This window comes from Cynocephalus volans, chromosome 9 (genome assembly GCF_027409185.1).
Source record: "Cynocephalus volans isolate mCynVol1 chromosome 9, mCynVol1.pri, whole genome shotgun sequence".
Taxonomy (NCBI): Eukaryota; Metazoa; Chordata; class Mammalia; order Dermoptera; family Cynocephalidae; genus Cynocephalus; species Cynocephalus volans.
The window spans coordinates 63,527,862-63,546,041 of NC_084468.1; the positions used below are offsets into that span (position 1 = coordinate 63,527,862).

Consider the following 18,180-nt stretch of genomic DNA (forward strand, 5'->3'; position numbering starts at 1 on the left):
GCATAGATTAATCTCAAAATAATTATGCTAAGTGAGAGTATCTAGACAAATAAGAGTACATACTCTATAATTCCATTTATATAACATTCTATGAAATGCAAACTAATGTATAGTGACAGAAAGCAGAAGAGTGGTGTTAATCAGTCTTCTTGGGCTGTCATGAGAAAATGCCATAGAATGGTGGCTTAAACAACAGAAATTTATTTTCTCGCAGTTCTGGAGGTTGAAAATCTGAGATCAGGGTTACAACGACATGGTTGGGTTCTGGTGAGGGCTCTCTTCCTAGTTTATGGAGCCATCTTGCTGTGTCATCACATGATGGAGAAAGCCAGCAAGTTCTCTGGTGTTTCTTTGTACAAGAGCACTACTCATATTATGAAGGCCTCTAGCTCATGACCTCATCTAATCCTAATTCCCTCCCAGAGGTCCCATCTCCAAATATCATACTAAGGGTTAGAGCTTCAACATATGAATTAGAGTGTGGGGACATAATTCAGTACATAGCAAGTGTTTATAGGTTGTTGAAGGTGAGAGGAAAGGAAAGGATTGAAACAAGGTATGAGGAAACTTTTCAGGGTGATAGATAATTTCATTATCTTGATTGTGGTGATGGTTTTACAGGCATATACATATGTCAGTTTATCAAATTGTACACTTTAAATATATGCAATCTATTAGATTCAAAGGTCTTCAATAAAGCTGTGTTTTAAAAACCCAAATCTACTAGGCATATAAATAAATGCAGTAAAACTATATAGAAAAGAAAGCAAAGGAATGTTAAGCACAGGATTCAGAAGGAAGTTTACATCAGGTTGGAACAGGAAAGGAGATGGGTTAATGGGTGGATTATAGGGTTAAATATAGATTATTGTCAAGGCCATAACTTTTGCTTTGGGTGGTGGATTTGCATATGCCTAATTTATTGTGAAAAATAAGTAATTAAAATTGTATTGGTTTTGGACTAATATTGAGATTATGTTATTTTATTTTATTTTTTATTTTTATCGAATCAAAATTGATTATACATATTTTGGGGGTTCAACATTCAGATATGTTGATCAAATCAATATTACTAGTATATATATTGTTATAAATTGTACTTATTCTTTATACCCCTTGTCCAATCTCCCCCTATCCCCCTCCCCTTCCCCTTTCCCCCTCTAATTACCCTGGATTTCTTCTCTCCTTCTGAAAGAGTAATGGTTACTCTGTTGATTTGTTGCCTAGATGATCTGTCTAATGCTGAAAGGTGTGGTCAGGTCCCCCAATATTATCATAGAGCAGATGCTTCTTCTGTCACTCTGAAATGGGCTTTGTAGAGAAAGACATCCTCTTCTTTATCTCTGCTGGTGACTCTTCTTGTGTCAATGCACTCCAGTGGCTGGTGGACCATCTGCATGGTGGTTGTGGTGTCTAGCTGCTTTCGTGGCAGCCGCGGTTATAGTGCTGGCTGTGGTGGGCCACCCACATGTTTTTGGCATGCTCCTTGGCGCTGGTGGTGTGCCTGGTTGTGGGGAATTTCTGGTCCCCAAATCCAAGTCTCGGGTCCCCAGGCAGAACCCGAGGTGCTGGTGCAGTGTGCCAGATTGTGGGAGGGGGGTCTAGTCCCCAACTCCATACCTCGGGTCCCTGGGTGGGCCCCAAGTTGCTGGTGCGTCGTGCCTGGTTCGGGGAGAGGGGTCCAGTCTCCGGCTCCATACCTTGGGTCCTCAGGCAGGCACCGAGGCACTGGCGTGGCGTGCCTGGTTGTGGGAGGGGGGTCCAGTCCCCTTTTCCATGCCTCAGGTGGACCCGAGGTGCTGGAAGTATGCCTGGATGTAGGAGTGGGGTGCCATCCTGGATCCGTGCCTTATGTCCCCTGGTAGGCCCCAAGGCGTTGATGGTATGCCTGTGCTGGAACTAATTTTTTTTCCTTTGCTTAATTCTTAAATGGGGGAACTTCTTGTGGGAACCAGTACTTGAGCTGTGTGGTTGAGCAAAATGGCTGTTTTGCTGCTGTTTCCCTAGGGAAGGCTTTTTGTGCAGCTCAGGGTTTAATGTTTGACCTTACAGGTACTTCTGGCTGTCCAGAGAAGTTGTGTAGAAACTCTGATTTGGGCCTGAGTTTTTTCATCAAACTGCACCCTATGCAATTCTGCATTCCCAACCCGTCTCCTCTGAGTGGTCCTGTGCTGATTGGGGGGCGGATCGGCTGTCCTTGCTGTGTCCCAGTGTTCCCCCAGTGGGCCTGTCTTCCCTATTTCCCATGCTCCAAACACTTCCCATGGGCCAGGCCCTGTGCCGGTCCCTTGCGATGACTTGCTGGCCTCTGAATGGCTCCTCTTTTACAGCTGTTCTGGCTCCTCACTCCTGTGTGGGTCCACAGGAACCCTATTAGTGGTCTTGCTGTTCTGGGGGCCAACAAAGTCCTCTTCTCCCCTGCTGCCTCCAAGGAACTCCATCTGAAGGGCACAGCTTCTGCCGGTTCCTGCTCCATACACTCAGCAGCTGGAGCCTTAAAGCAGCCACAGCACGAAATGCTCAGAGCAGTTTTCTCTTTCTCTCATCGTGGTTTCTCCTGCCTTCATGAACTCTCTACGTCTCTCCTCCTCTTCCCCTGAGCTCCAGCGGCCCCAGCTTGGCTGATGTTACATTTTTATAGTTGTAAATTGTTTGATTTGTGGGAGAGAGTGATACTGAGGACCGTCTATTCTGCCATCTTGACCGGAACTCCCCGAGATTATATTATAAATCATGAATTATGATTAGTCCAATTTCTGCATTTGAGGTTATTTCAAGGAAAAGACCAAATTTCAATGGAATATTTTGTTTCAAATCTGTTTTTGACGTAATTTGTATGTTTACATAGAAACAAAGCTATCCTCATGATATCATTTGTCCACTTTTTTTTTTTTTTTAAAATTCTCATAGGTAACTTTTTATCAAGGAATTTATGAGCAAGGGAAAGAAGAATGGAGGACTCCTCTCCTGCATGTGGAGTATGTTAACCACATGATGGCAGCATTGAGCAAGCAGTGATTTTTTTTTTTTTTTTTTTTTTTTTTAAAGGTTAATTGTTTATACTGGAAGCTGAGTAAATCACTGAGATATAATTTATATACTAATGGGATTAGTTGGTCTCTGTAGCCATTTATGTCTCTCCCCACTCATACCCAGGTGGAAAGCATGCCAAGAGGTTTTTTTAGTCACTCAAATCTAAATCGAATTATGCCTTTTTTGAGCAGCTGCTATCACAAACTTGTTTTATCGATAACTGGAGATGATTTACTTCTCAAAATATCTTAAAATTCAGAAATTTCTTGAACAACAGTAATTACTTCTCTTTTTCATCTTTTGTTTTTCCCTTTACTTTGACATCCTCATCTGTTTTTGAGTATATTCAGCTTGAAATGCTAACAAAGGATTTACCAAAATCAAAAGGCCTTTTGAAAAATGGGTATTTCTTTGTAGAAAGTCTTATAAAAGATACGTTTATATAATAGCTCTCTAATCCTCTTTATTAATTTACCAGGTCAACAAATATTTACCTAGAATCCAATCTATATATAACACTAGGGGGAAAGGGATAGTTAGAAAACAATATGAAACTGAATCAGTGTCCTTGAGAAGTTTGCAAGCGAGATTCCCAAACTGCAGCATCTCCTCTTTTCTCTTGTGTGTGCTAAAGAAGCTCATTAGAATAGACATGCTCATAAACCTGAATGTTTTCCTCTGTAGAATATGCACTGCTTTGGGGGCAGTACTGTATATTTGGCAGAAGTTAGCATGTACAGTGCCACAGAAACCAAGGGCTTGATAAACCAATGTGTCTTCAACACTGCTTCTGAAGAAAAAGGCAATTTTAGGGTCTCCATGTACTTTTCAGCTCTCTCAGGAAAACCACGTGTAGGTCCCAACTCTATTATTATTATTATTATTATTATTATTATTATTATTATTATTATTATTATTATTATTATTATTACCATGAAGTAAGCCTGCTCGGGGACATCCTGGGCAATTTCTGTGGCTGTAGGAAAGGGAGGCTAAGGAAGGGTGGAGAGCCAGATTCCTCCACCCCTTTCTGGCCTAAAGAACACCTTCCACTCCGCCTCCAACTCTACTGTATTTTCAAGTTTGGGGTGGAGTAGCTCAGTGAGATGAGAGTCATTTCCCATTTCCTTTTCTGTCCCCTCACCCCTCCATGATGAAACAACTCTTAAATGATATTGAGCAAGTGGTCGGCACCTGATAAGTATTTTCTGTCTGGAAACCTTGATGTAAAACCCAGAGGGTGTAACTTAAGTATTGTCTTCAGAACAGTGAACATAGCTTCCAAAAGTGTCTTTCTCATTTTCTCCTAGAAAATAACCCATTAAGAGGCTATAGTTAAATAGTTTGATTAGGCAGACATTTATTTCCTTGGAATGTAAATTCCAGAAGGCAAGAATTTTGTCTGTTTTGCTCACTCATATATCCTAACCCCCTCCTGGGTACAAGGTAGACACTCAGTAAATATTTGCTGAGTGAATAAATGATTGAATTTTTAAGGGCAACATATAGACTCTTATGGTGTGCACTTTAACCGATTAGTATGAAACTTTGCCTAGAGTTTTTGATTTTTTAATTCCTGAAAGGAGAAATAAATGAAAAACAACAAATATGAATCGTTTACTTTAAATTTATATCAGAGGATGGAATAATGCCAGATAGCTAGTAATGTAGGTTCAAAGATATCATCAAACCAAGATTTTAATGAAACCGGCCTTTGATTTTTCTTTATATTTTTAAAAGAAGGATGTCAGAGGATATAGAGGGAGCAGACATCTTTTCTTTATGGTTGGCTCCTCTTCTAATTGTTCCCAGTTTTTTTGGCCACTGATTTTGTCTCAGTTTCTTCCTCTATAAATTACTGGTAATAGTGGTCATTTAATCAATAAATATTTATTGAGTGCCCTCTATGTTCCAGGTACTGTTCTTTGTACTAGGGACACATCAGTGAAAAAAAAAAAAGGCAAAAAATTCTGGTCTTGTGAAGTAGCAGGGGAGACTGGCAACAAAAAATAAACATAATAAATAAATATATTTATTAGAAATTGATATGCTATGGGAAAAAAGAAAAAGTAGAGCATGGAAAGAGGAATCAGGATGTTGGGGACAGGTTGTGTTTTTGTCCCTCTCCCCATTTTATTACAAAAAATTCAAACATACAGAAAAATTAAAAGAATAGTACAGTGAACACCCACATGCTCTTGACTTAACTTTTATAGTTGTTAACATTTTGCTGTATTAGCTTTGTCACATATCTATTCATCTATTCATCCATCAAGCCATCTTATTTTTGAAGCATTTAAAAGTAAGAACATTTAATGTACTTCTAAAACTTCAGTGTGCATATCATTAACTGCAGTTTAATATTTATGTTTAGTGAAAATTTCTATGCATTGAAATGCACACATCTTAAGTTTTGGAAAATGCAAACACTTATGTACTCTAAACCCCTACCAAAATGTAGAACATTTTCATCAACTGAGGGAGTTTCCTTAAACCCCTTCCCCGTAAATTCCTATTTCTACCTTTCATCCTCACCCTCAGGTAACCACTGTTCTGATTTGTTTCACATGCATATTGCCCATTTTTAATATCTTTCTTTATAAAGTGACTGTTTAAGTATTTAGTTCTTTTTTAATAAATTAAGTTATTTATCTTTTAATGATTGAGCTTTGAGAGTTCTGTATATATCTGGATACAAGATCTTCGTCAGATATGTGCTTTGCAAATATTTTCTCCCAGTCTTTGGCTTACCTATCCATTTTCTTAACGGTGTCTTTTGATGGGCATAATGTTTTAATTTTTCTGAAGTCTAATCAACCAATTTTTCTTTTATGCTTTATGTATTTTATGTTCTTTCTAAGAAACCTTTGCCTATACCCAGCACACAAAGATGTTTTTCTGAATTTTCACCCAGAAACTATACAGTTGTAGTGTTTAGGTTTAGGTTTATAATCAATTTCTAGATAATTTTTCTGAACAGTATGAAGTAGGGATCATAGTTAGTTCTCTCCCTCCCCACCAATATGGCTGTTCAGCTATTTAAATACTATTTGTCAGAAAGATTTCTTTTTCTGTTGAATAGCTATGGCACCTTTGTAAAAAATCAAATGGTGCTGTGTGAGTCTGAAGCTGGGCTCTCTGTTCTGTTCTCTCAATCTAGTTGTCTTCATGCCAGGACCATCCTGTCGTGATTACTGTAGCTTTGTGCAAATCATAAAGTCAGTATTGTAATTCTTCGAACTCTGCTCATTTTCAAGATTGCTTTAGGTATTCTAAATCCTTTAAATCTTCGTATAAATTTTAGAATCTAATAAAAAAATCTCACAGAATTATTATTGAGGTTGCAGTGAATCTATAGATCATTCTGGAAGAATTAACATCTTAACATTATAGAGTCTTCCAATCTGAGAAAGTGGTACACTTTTCATTTGTTTAGGTCATCTGTCAGTAGTCTTTTGTAGTTCTTATTATAGAGTTCATCCTCAGATTTTTAAAATTTACATCCAAATGTGTTTCATTTGTAAGCTATTGTAAGTAGTATTTTTAAAATTTCATTTTCTGATTGTTGCTGCTTGTATACTGAAATACAATTGGTTTTGTATTCTGTGATCTTGCTAAGTTGAGTTTATTAGTTCTAGTAATTGTTTTATAAATTCTTTAGTATATTCTCTATAAGCACCTATGCCATGTGTGACTTGAGGTTTTACTTCTTCCTTTCTGATCACTATGCCTCATCTTATTACACTAGTCAGGATCTCCAATAAAACATTAAATAGTAATGGTGGGAGTGGACATTCTTCTTCTGATCTTGAGGGAAAAGATTCAGTATTTCATTATTAAGTATGATGTTAACTGCAAGGTTTTTTGTTTTTGTTTTTGTAAATGACTGTATTAGATTAAGGACTTCAAGCTTCGTTTCTTCTTTGTCCAGCTACAGCATCAATCTCTGTTTCACTTTAGATGAGCTTTTTGGAGTTTGCTTCCTGTGGTGTTGTTCAGGGATCAGTCAGATTTGGGCAGAATTTATGTACAATATTTGTGTCTCCTCTCTGTGGCTTTCTCCTTTCCTGGATATATTCCTTCAATTTTCAACTATGGCAGTAGTCTCAAATTTTGTCCTTTGATTTCTTAACTATAATAGTGCAGATTTCTATCTGAATTCTAGCTGTCCCATGTGTAGAAAATCCTCCAAAATGGGAAACTCTTTCATTGACATTCCTTTCTTTCAGGTGTCCACTCTTCTCCAAATCTGTCTGCTTTTAGTGACTCTCCATTTTTCAACAGTCATTATTTGAAAAAAATATTTTCCCAAAGTTTACATTTGCTTTCTGTGAGAAGTTTCATCCAAAATAAGCAACTTCACCATTGTTAGAAATGGAACCTACATTTTTAAATGGTGTGGTCAGAATAGTCCTTACTGAGATTGTGGCATTTAAAAAACACTTGAAAAAAGGGAGGGATTTAGCCAAGGTGACAATTTTTTTTTTCTGTTTTTAGAAAAGCCTTGCAGACAGATAGAAGTTTATAGCCAAGGTGGGAAATATGCCTGATGTTTTGAAGGGACAGCAAGGAGATTAGTGATGAGATCAGACAGATAACTAGGGTTTTAGAGCAGTGAAGATCACGTAGGACCTTGTTTGTCATTATAAGGTAACATTGCAGGGTTCTGAGAAGAATGGTGTGATCAGACATACATTTCAAGAGTGTAACCGTATTGCTATTTTGTGAATAGATTGTATGGTTGCAAATGTAGAACAGGGAACTAATTCAAAGGCTGTTTCAAGAATTCACAGGAGGAATAATGTCCACTCAAATTAGAGTGGTATCGATGGACGTGACAGATGATGAAGTGCTTGATGTGTGATGGAGGAGGAGCTGACAGATTTTTCCAATGGATTGGATGTTAGTTATGAGAGAAAGAATGGTATTCTGGATGACTCCAGGTTTGTTTGTTTTTTAATATATATTTTTTAACTTTAACATTTACTTGTACATATTTGTGGGGTACAGTGTGTTGTTTCAATACATACATATACTGCACAATGATTCACTTAGGGTAGACAGCAGAGTTTTGTACCCGTTAGTCCACCACTTCTCCTACCCACAAAACCTCCTCCCCACCTGGCTTCTGGTAACTATTATTCTACTCTCTATTTGTTTGTTTGTTTGTTTATTTTAGATTCCACATATGAGTGATATCATGCAATATTTATTTTTCTGAGCCTGACTTACTTCACTTAACATGATGGTTTCCAGGTCCACTCATGTTGCTGCAAATGATAGGATATCATTTTATTTTATAGCTGAATAGTATTCTATTTTGTATATATCCACAGTTTTTAAGTCCATTCATCAATTGATCAACATTAGGTTGATTCCATCTCTTGGCTGTTGTGAATAGGGCTGCAATGAACATGGGAGTGCAGGTGTTTTTTGATACATTGATTTTATTTCCTTTGGATATATATATACCTAGCAGTGGGATAGCTGGGTTGTAAGGCAGATCTATTTATAGTTCTCTGACAAATCTCCATACTGTTTTCCACAATGGCTATACCAATTTACTTTCCCACCAGCAATGTAGGAGGGTTCCCTTTTCTCTGGATCCTCCCCAGCATTTGTTATTTTCTGTCTTGTTGACAACAGCCATTCTAACTGGAATGAAATGATTTCTCACTGTGGTTTCAATTTTCATTTCCCTGATGATAAGTGATTTTGAGCATTTTTTAATGTGGTGGTTGGCCATTCGTATGTCTTCTATTCAGAAAATGTTTCTTCAGGTCCTTTGTACATTTTTAAATTAGGTTATATGTGGTTTTTTGGGTTTTGGGTTTTTTGCTGTGGAGTTGTTTGAGTTCCTTATATATTCTGGATATTAGCCCCTGGTCTGAAGTAGTTTGTGAACACTTTCTCCCATTCTGTAGATCTCTCTTCACTTTGTTAATAGTATCCCTTGCTGTGCAGAAGCTTTTTAGTTTGATGTTGTCCTATTTGTGCATTTTTGCTTTGGTTGCCTGTGCCTTTGTAGTCTTGCTCAGAAAAGCACTTCCCACTCCTATTTCACATAGTGTTTCTTCTATGTTTTCTTCTAGTACTTTCATAGTTTTGGGCCTTAAATTTAGGTCTTTGATCCATTTTGACTTGATTTTTGTTATGGTAAGAGATAGGGGTCTAGTTCTAATCTTCTGCTTGTGGATATCCAGTTTTCCCAGAACCATTTATGAAGAGGCTGTCCTTTCCCCAGTGTATATTTTTTGGCACCTTTGTCAAAAATCAGTTGGCTGTAAATGGATGGGTTTATTTCTGGGCTCTATTCACTTCCATTGGTCAATTTGTTTTTATGCCTGCACCATGCTGTTTTGGTTACTATAGCTTTATAGTATGTTTTGAATTCAGGAAGCATGATGCCTCCAACTTTGTTCTTTTTTTTCAAGATTGATTTAGCTTCATGGGGTCTTTTGTGGTTCCATGCAAATTTTAAGATTTTTTTCTTTCTATTTCTGTGAAGAATGCCATTGGTACTTTGATAGGAATTGGGTTGAATGTGTGTATAGATTTGGCAAGCAGCACAGAAGGATGGGATAGCCATTTGCTGAGATGGAGAAGGCTATGGGTGAATCAGTTTAGTAAGACAAGGTCTGTATCCTAAAAGGCTCACATTCATAAGTGAGAGAGAGAATTAAATAACTAATGTGATCAAATAACTGAACTAATGTGCTAGGTACTTTTTTATAGCAGTTCTGTGAGAGAGCAGAGGAGAAAAACATATTTCAGTTTTGTAATGAGGGAACACGTGGCAGCTAATCAATGTATTGAACATAATCATCATCATCCAGATTTAAAAAAAAATGAACCACTAGTTTGTCCTCAAATAGTAAATTAAACATGTATGTAATTTTTAAAAAGTTTTACTAGAATCTAAATAATGATCTTCTAGCTTCAGAGAAAACAGATGGAGATTTACCCTGCTAGAACGTTATAGAATTAATGCAATTATTGAAAGTAAAAAAATATTGATTAAAGAGATGTTCCAAAGACACAGCTCCTATTTGAATGTCATTCAAATGACTACTTTTATATGTTTAAAGGACTTTGGTAGTCTAATGATAGTAAATTGGACCTACTTAAAGTAAGGTGGCGTTAGTCACTTTTAGAGTACAAAAGATACAAAACACAGGGGATAGTTCTTTAAAATCAGTGTGAAATTGGACTTTGATAATGTTTTTATAAATTAAGTCTAAATGTCATTTATTGTGTAATGGGCCATGAAACTTTTACATAAAAAATGTACTTGTATTTCAATATAGTAGGCACATGGGTTAATTGTTGAGTTTAATGGTAACCTAAGCTACTCTGCAGAGAGTAGTAAGAGCCTATTTTATATTTCTATACCTGTTATTTACTTTTTAAAATTAGATGTTTGGCATCTCATATCTCATTTGATTAGCTTATTACTCAGGTTATATTCTTTTCTTTCTATATAATAAACCATAGTAATATTTTGGATTTCAGGGTGTTAATGCCTTAGGAAAAGGGTGTGTGTGTGTGTGTGTGTGTGTGTGTGTGTGTGTGTGTGTGTGTGTGTTATGTTTACTTTTTCATTATGTCATTTTAGAAGAAGCTGGAAACTAATAATGTTATAAATACCTTTATAACTAACAAAGCCCTTTGATCTGCAAAGCTCAATATACTTAATAAAAACCTATTAATGGAAATGTCTTGTATCAGAGAAATGTGGACTTAAACCCTCCAAATATGCAGACTTATTGAGGCAAAGACATAACACCTGGCTGTTCCCAGATCTCGTATGTATTGTTTTATTTTACAAATTTTTCTCTTTCACTAGTGTAGCTACTTCTGGCCCTGTAATTTCATATGCCCTCATAGCAGGTAATTACAGCTATCAGTCAAGAGCACTTTGGCTTACTATTTTGGTGGCAAGAAAAGAAAAGAGTAATAATTTTACATGTTTCCTGTAAACTGATCTGGCTGTAGGTCCCCATATTTCATTTTCCAGTCTTCCAAATAAATAATAATTTAAAAATAAGACCAATTTTATTTACTTTTCAGACCACGTTGATGAGCGAGAAATATGCAATGGAATTACACCAGAAAAAGATGTAGACGGATTTCATATTTTAAATATTGGAAGGCTATGCCTTGATCAGCATTCTCTTATACCTGCCACTGCCAGTGCTGTTTGGGAAATAATAAAAAGAACAGGTTTGTAAATTGTGGCGTGCAGAACGTGGGTGCTAGGTGCTGAACTGAGCATTTGTGCATTGCCTTGATGGAACCACCTCAAATCCTATAGAGTGACAGAAAAAGATAAGCCATAAAACTTCAGTCTGTAGAAATATATAATGTTAGAGAAGTCAAAGAATAATCCAAAATAAAATAAAATGAGACACATGTGCCAGGTTATAAGTAACTGTGGTTGCAATTGAATTTCCCAAATAGTAGTTGTGTATTCCTACTTTTAAACTATAAACTTTATGCATTTTGATGTGGGCCTTTTCAAAATATATTTTTCTTTACCTTTAAAAATTTGCTGATCATATATGAACCATCTCTACTAACTTAGATTTTTATTATCAACATTTACCCTTTAACTGTGCTAAATACAGTAATGTTCTCTCAAGGTGTGTAGAGGGTATTTACCCCTACATTAGTTGATCCCAAATTGTTTTGTATATTGATGATTTCCCTGCTTCCACTGCTGTCGCTTCTATTTCTGGCAGCATCTTCTCCTTTCTATCTACTGTTTTCTAATTGAGAGAGAAAATTTCCAAAGGAAAGCAGATCCTAGAATCACACTTGTAGAATGTTAGTACTTGAAAAATCCTTAGTTATAATTTCATCATTGTACTTGTGAAAAAACTGAGCCCAAAAGAGATAGAGTGTGTTAGATCTTCAGGCTTTATCTTTCACACCCTTCTAAGTCTAACCGTTTAGTGCTTCTTTCCTGTGGAATAAAGTGCAAGAGATTTGTGAAAGATACATTTTTTCCCACTTCATTTTGTCCCAGCTTTACTCAAAGTTCTCCCATTAAGCTTGACATTGTTGTACTTTGCTTACTTTATAATTAGTAGTTAATAAAGTTTAAGCCTCTGCACTTCTAACTCCTCATGTAAATCTCAGTGTTTAAGAGTAATTTATTGCAACTTTAGAATGTTTGTGGTTTTTTAATGAGGATATAACCCTAAAGGAAGTGACAAATCTAAGAAGCATAACAGGAAATATTTATAACTAATGAATGTGAGCACTTTATAGACAAACCACATTGTAATCCAAATTTAATTAGGACTTTTTGAGGAATGTTTCAGTTGGCTGTTCAAATGTTTAATTTGCTTCTTGTTGTTGATTCTGCATTGAAATCAACCTCTGTATTTTAAGGAATTGAAACATTTGGGAAAAACGTCGTTGTGGCTGGAAGATCCAAGAACGTAGGGATGCCCATTGCCATGCTTTTACACAGTGATGGAGAGCATGAACGGCCGGGAGGTAGGTAGGACCTTGCAGACTGTGCATACTCTTACAGTTTTCTTACTGCTTACATAATCATGTAAAGACTTTTGATTGTAAGATTTAGCATATTTGTGGGTTTATGCAATTAAAGGTCTGCTTTATTCCTCACTTAATAACATGAGCACCTTGAAAGCGAAAATAGGAATTACTGAAAATAAGTGGCCCCTTCATTTCTATTTTTATTTTGGCTACACTGTATGTACTTTGTTTAAATCATTAGTAATATAGACATAAAGAAAGGTAAAAAGCCACTAGAAACATAAAAAGCATGTGCCTTAGAAAGTAGAAGACAAGGCACAAAACCTTGGGATGTTGAGTGTAGACTTCCTGAAATGGCAAGGTCCTAGTACTTTAGAAGTCAGCTAGTTAGTTCACTTTACAGACAAGCAAGCTGAGACTTAGAGTTGTTAGCTGATTATATAGGTTAGACAACTAGTCATGGCACTGTGAGGAGTAATGATACCCCAAGTCACTAAGAAAGCCCAGCAAAATGTTGTAGTATTTGAGAACACATGGCTGTATTCTCCAGGAGCCTATCGTCTCATTGTCGTCCCAGAACCTTGGTTTCTTCAGGAGCCTGATAGGTGGATACTGAGCAGCTCCCCAGAGATGAGAATGGAGTTGGGATGGGGAGGAAATCCATTGTTCATGGTTGCCTGGGCCAGTGGTGTGGACAGAGGGTGCAAGGGCTACTCCGCTCCTCACTGTGCTAAATTCTGCATCTTGTTGTAAAATGGGTAAAAGACCAAGTTTATGTTCTTAACAGAAGCAGTTATTGGTTTATGTATGTGTTAGAGATTTTTACTACTTCCTTTACCATTTACTATTCCTAATCTTTTTTTTTTTTCCTAATCTTTGATACAGTAAGAACTTAATTGGTTTCTTTAACTCCAAAGAAGGGGGGAGACACTTTTTTGTTTTCTAATATTTAATCAGAGTGATAGACCACCTACATGCTCATGAACAACACACATACACACACACAGCATTATGTATAGATGTACACTATAGATTTCTTATCATTATTAACCTCTGTGAATTACAGTTTTCTGATCTCAAATTTTCGATGATACTTGTTTTAGGATCTTGGTTGACATAATGTATATAATATAATTTTTTAAAACACAGAGCCTTATGGAAAAATAGGCCCAATGATTTTTCTTTCTGTGCCTAAAGATATAAATATTGCCAGAAATCAATATGTATCTATGGATCATAGTAAATTAGGGCTTGAGAGTGATTCCCAGTAGCTTTAAAAAGCCTTAGTTTTGAAGATCTCTTTGAAAGGTCAAATCTGGTGGTGTAACAGTTTTCATGTAACCATCTCCAAAGTTTCATTACTAGTTTCACTATTTGCTTCTGGCTTGCTCTATTATGGCTTATCTATCTATCTTTTAAGGTATAGTAAAGATATTGATTCATATTTGCCATTATGTAACAGTTTCCATGTTAAGCAAGGTAAAACAACCAGGAATGTTTACCTAGGTGTGCTGTTTTTCTTGGAAAATTTTGACCAAGAACCAATAAGCATTTTTTTGTTCATTTTCAACATTTTTTCTTATCTCATCAATAACATAAGCAGCAGCATTATGTAGCTCCATGATTTTCTTAGCACTTTCTCATAAACTTTCTATTTCATTCTCAATAGTTCTGGCATATATTAAATTTCTTCTCATTTTGCAGCTAAAGGAAATGAGCTTTAGAGACTTCAGAGGGCTTGCCCAAGGCCACAAAAGGTAGTGGATTTCCAGAGCTGGGAGATGGGTGCTGACTGTGTGGTTAGGAGGATAGACAGGAGTCAGACCCCCTTATTGCCAAGTTCTGTGACCTTAGGCAAGTCCTCTCATCTGTGTAGGCCTCCTCTTTCCCCATTTGTAAAATGCAGATAATGTTAATGTCTCCTTCACTTGGTCATTGTGAAAATTAAATGAGATATGAATGTAAAGCACTAATTACAGTGCCTGACACACAGTAAGTTAAGTAAGCTGTTGGTCATATAGCTGTGGCTATTACTATTATTTCCATTATTATGCTTAACTTAATAATCTGTAGCCATGTTATCATAAAGTATAGAGTAACATGATCTGAGGCTAATGATGTATTCTGGTGGTTTTGTATTTGCTTTTTTTTTATTGTATCTGGTCTAATTTGTAATAATTTGAATAAACTCAGAATTTATAAAAGCTTATAAAGTACTTGATTAGAAATGTTACATCATAATACTCCAAAGAGTACTACACAATGCACTTTTTCTTGTAGGCTTCAGTATATTATATGCTAATTTTTTAATAAATTTCCATTTTAAATGATTAATTTGTCTATAAGGTATGTGTCTAAAAATTAACTTCTCCCTTCTTTATTCAATTTTAAATTAGATAATCCTATGTCGTAAAACACATTAGTCTATTTTTTCAATATATGGGTTTTTTATAGATTCATATATATGAAATAATAAAAGTGCAATTAGTTATAATACTGGTTACTTACAAGTCAGATAGTTAAACTTACCTTTATTCTAGTGGTACCTAGGTGCCGTTATAATTATATTATCTAAAAGGTAACAAATTGTATTAAAAATGATATTGGAAGGTTTGCAACATGGGTGGTATTTATGCATATTTAATAGTGTGGTGACATATGTTATTAATATAATGAATCGTTGAGAGCTGCTTACTGAAGATTTGGAGTCTGTGGGAAACTTAATATTTTAAATGTCCATGTCTGTTAGAATGGTAATTATGTACAGTGACTCCATGTGCATTGTTAGCTAATGGAGATAATGAAGGAGGATTAACTTAGCAAATTCATATTTATAGAACTGGTTCTAATGACACTCACAATGTTGAGCATTCAGCTCACACGGTATATTTCTTTGCCAGAAGAGTTTCAGAACCCTAATGATTCATTTTTGTCTTAAAGCCAAAGATAATTGCACTAGAAGAAAAATAGCCGTACTGTAATTTAGCTTGATTAATATGTGTCTACCCATGGCTATTTTTTAGTTTGGGTATTAAGAACATGATCCCAGCTGTTTTGTGAGAAAGAACTTTTTAAAAAAAAATTCTTCAAGGGCGGTGAAATAATTAGAAGAGTGAGAATATGCTAAAATCGTCAAGTAAAGGGGTCGTGCTGATACTCAACACAGCAAGGAAGCAAGGAAGGATATTACCTCCTGCTGAGGACAGGCCATCTCAGAAGTCTCGGTAGAGGGCTTGATATTTGAGCCACTATGTAGTTTATAGAAAGTAGGTGAAAGATGGTTCCTGTCCTCCCAGAGCTATAGTCTTGTTGGTGGTGATGGGTTTCTAGGGGACATGATATACAGGTATGGGTACTTTAAATTATAAATATTCGGTGGCACAAGATAAAATTTGGCACCTCTAAGCAAACATTATATTTTCTCAGGGAAGCCCGTGGTTAATTGAAGTGACATAAAGAGATTGACATGGAAGTCTCTTCTTATGAGCCCCACTAGTTATGAGGATGTTTGAGTACCACAGTGATCACTTATAGGTTACTGTGTATTCTTTTGACTTCTTTGTATGTAGTAACCTACCCAGTTTCACCTTCTTTCAAAATGAAAACTGAATATCAGTGGCTTTAGTATAATGTCTTTATTTTTAGCTTTACTGTGAGGAAGTAAGGGGAACTCTCCAATTTCTCTAAAATATATTTTTTTCTCAAGATAACAAAGTGCCCTAATGACCAAGACGTTATGGTTGTCATCACTAGTGAAATACAAAATTTGATTTTATTTCAAATTCTTTTAAAGTAAGTTCCTCTCTGCATATCTTTATTCTTATGTAGGACATCTCATCTAAATAGGTCCCCCTAAGGACCACAACATGGGTCACGTGCTCCTCCTTCAACTGAAAGGTTGTGGCATCACTGCAGTGGCATTGATGCTGGCATATTTTTAAAGAGTATTTTGAAAGGGCCAGCAACCAGCTGATTGATTCTGCTTAGATTCCTATGGGCCTGGCTATGTGTTCGAGTTCATTCAGCCGATATTCAGTCATACTTTCTGTAAAACACTGTGGGATAGAGCAGTGAAAAGACTTAGTCCTTTCTTTCCAGAAGTGGACAGTCTGTGTCTTCAGGATTCATCTTTGCAAGGTGTGCTTTCTCAAGGCACTGCTCTTGCATTGGCTTTCAGTGTTCATGCTCAAGCCGTCCTTCTGCTGCAGCTTTCTGTGTCTCAGCTATTTTTCTTCAAGAGGCAGTCTATCTAAATGGAAACTCTCAAGAGTTTTTGCCAGTTGAATGCTTTTCCTTTGTGAGAATTGACTCCAGTTGTGAAAACAAACATTTTGCCAGCTTAGGAGCCTCATCTCTCACCTCCAGGAGGCTGTAACACAGTAGTGGATGTTTGAGGCAGGGCATCATGACCTGAGTGGTATGTGTGATTAAGCTTAGCCCACTGACAGGTTGGGCCAAGCTCTCTTAGGTTTCAAAGAGAGAAGCCAAATAGGAACGCCTAGGAATGCAGGAGTCATGCAAAACAATCACACTACTGGGACTGAGACTCTTAGTCTTATTGGCAGTGGAATGGGATGTTTGTTGCCTCTGTGATAGGACCTACTGTCTAACTGGGACAGGGGGGATGGCAGGCATTTAGTCTCTGCTACTTCCATCCCCCTATCTCCAGCTTAAAAGTACTCATGACAAGATATTGGAGGTACTATGTTTTCTGATTCCTCTGTGTTGGTTAAACTTTACTGAAGTACGCTTTGAGTTTGGATAGTGAAAGGCAGCAGAAAAGAACAAACACTTTTTCTAGTCTCATTTTCTAAATTGAATAATAGGAGCACTGTTTCATTTTTAATGATTCCTAAATTCAACCAGCTAGTATCTGGAAAAAATGAATATGCATTCTCATTAGACAACTGGAACTATTACAATGTTGAAAATAACATTAAACCTTATTTAAAATGTAAAGTGAAGTCCAAATTTTTTTCTTTCTCTTTCATTTTGTCACTTTCTCCATGACCTTAGAGTACTAGGCATTTGTTTTATTTCCAGCACAATGCATCCCTTTTCTAATGTCTATATCCTTATTGTTCAAGGCATCACTCATAAGGATATCATGGTCCTCACCAACCTACCTTTTTAGCCATTTCTCCTGTCATTTTCTCCCCAGTTCCTTATGCTGAAGCTCCGTAGAACAACACACTATTCTCCAAACACACTATCTCCTCTGTGCCTTCTTGCCATTATATGTCTTGTTCCCCCAGCACAGAATGGCATTTTCCATCACTTACCTCCTTTCCTCCCACCTCCCATCTGTTCCTTCAAGATCTACAAACACAAATCTTCTAACTTTTGCACTTTGTATATGGTGCCATCATAATACTAATCCTATTACATATTGTTATTTACCTGTTTTCACAAATGTAAACTTCTCAATGACAAATATTTTCTTAGGCTTTTTGTATCTTTGAAATTTAGCACAGGGCTTAGCATGTAATAATGTATCTAGTCAGTCAGTCAGTAAAAGTCTGTTGTGTGTCCTATGTGCCAAGTACTGTGCCAGTATTGTAGAAAATAAGACTAGGGATTTAAAATATGACATTGTCATTTACCAAAAAAAAAAAATTCTCTGTATGGCAGGAAGGAAGG

The 18,180-nt window shown here is 36.5% G+C and overlaps 1 protein-coding gene across 3 annotated transcripts in view; it reads left to right on the top strand.

Moving 5' to 3' along the window:
* MTHFD2L (methylenetetrahydrofolate dehydrogenase (NADP+ dependent) 2 like) overlaps window positions 1-18,180 on the top strand; it is a 132,399-nt gene that overhangs the window by 30,677 nt on the left and 83,542 nt on the right. For 2 of the 3 annotated variants that reach the window (XM_063108208.1, XM_063108210.1), the window contains exons 4-5: window positions 11,104-11,256; window positions 12,430-12,537. In XM_063108208.1, coding sequence (XP_062964278.1) covers window positions 11,104-11,256; window positions 12,430-12,537 — 261 coding nt within the window. The remainder of the gene's footprint in view (window positions 1-11,103; window positions 11,257-12,429; window positions 12,538-18,180) is intronic. The other variant, XM_063108209.1, reaches the window with a different exon arrangement.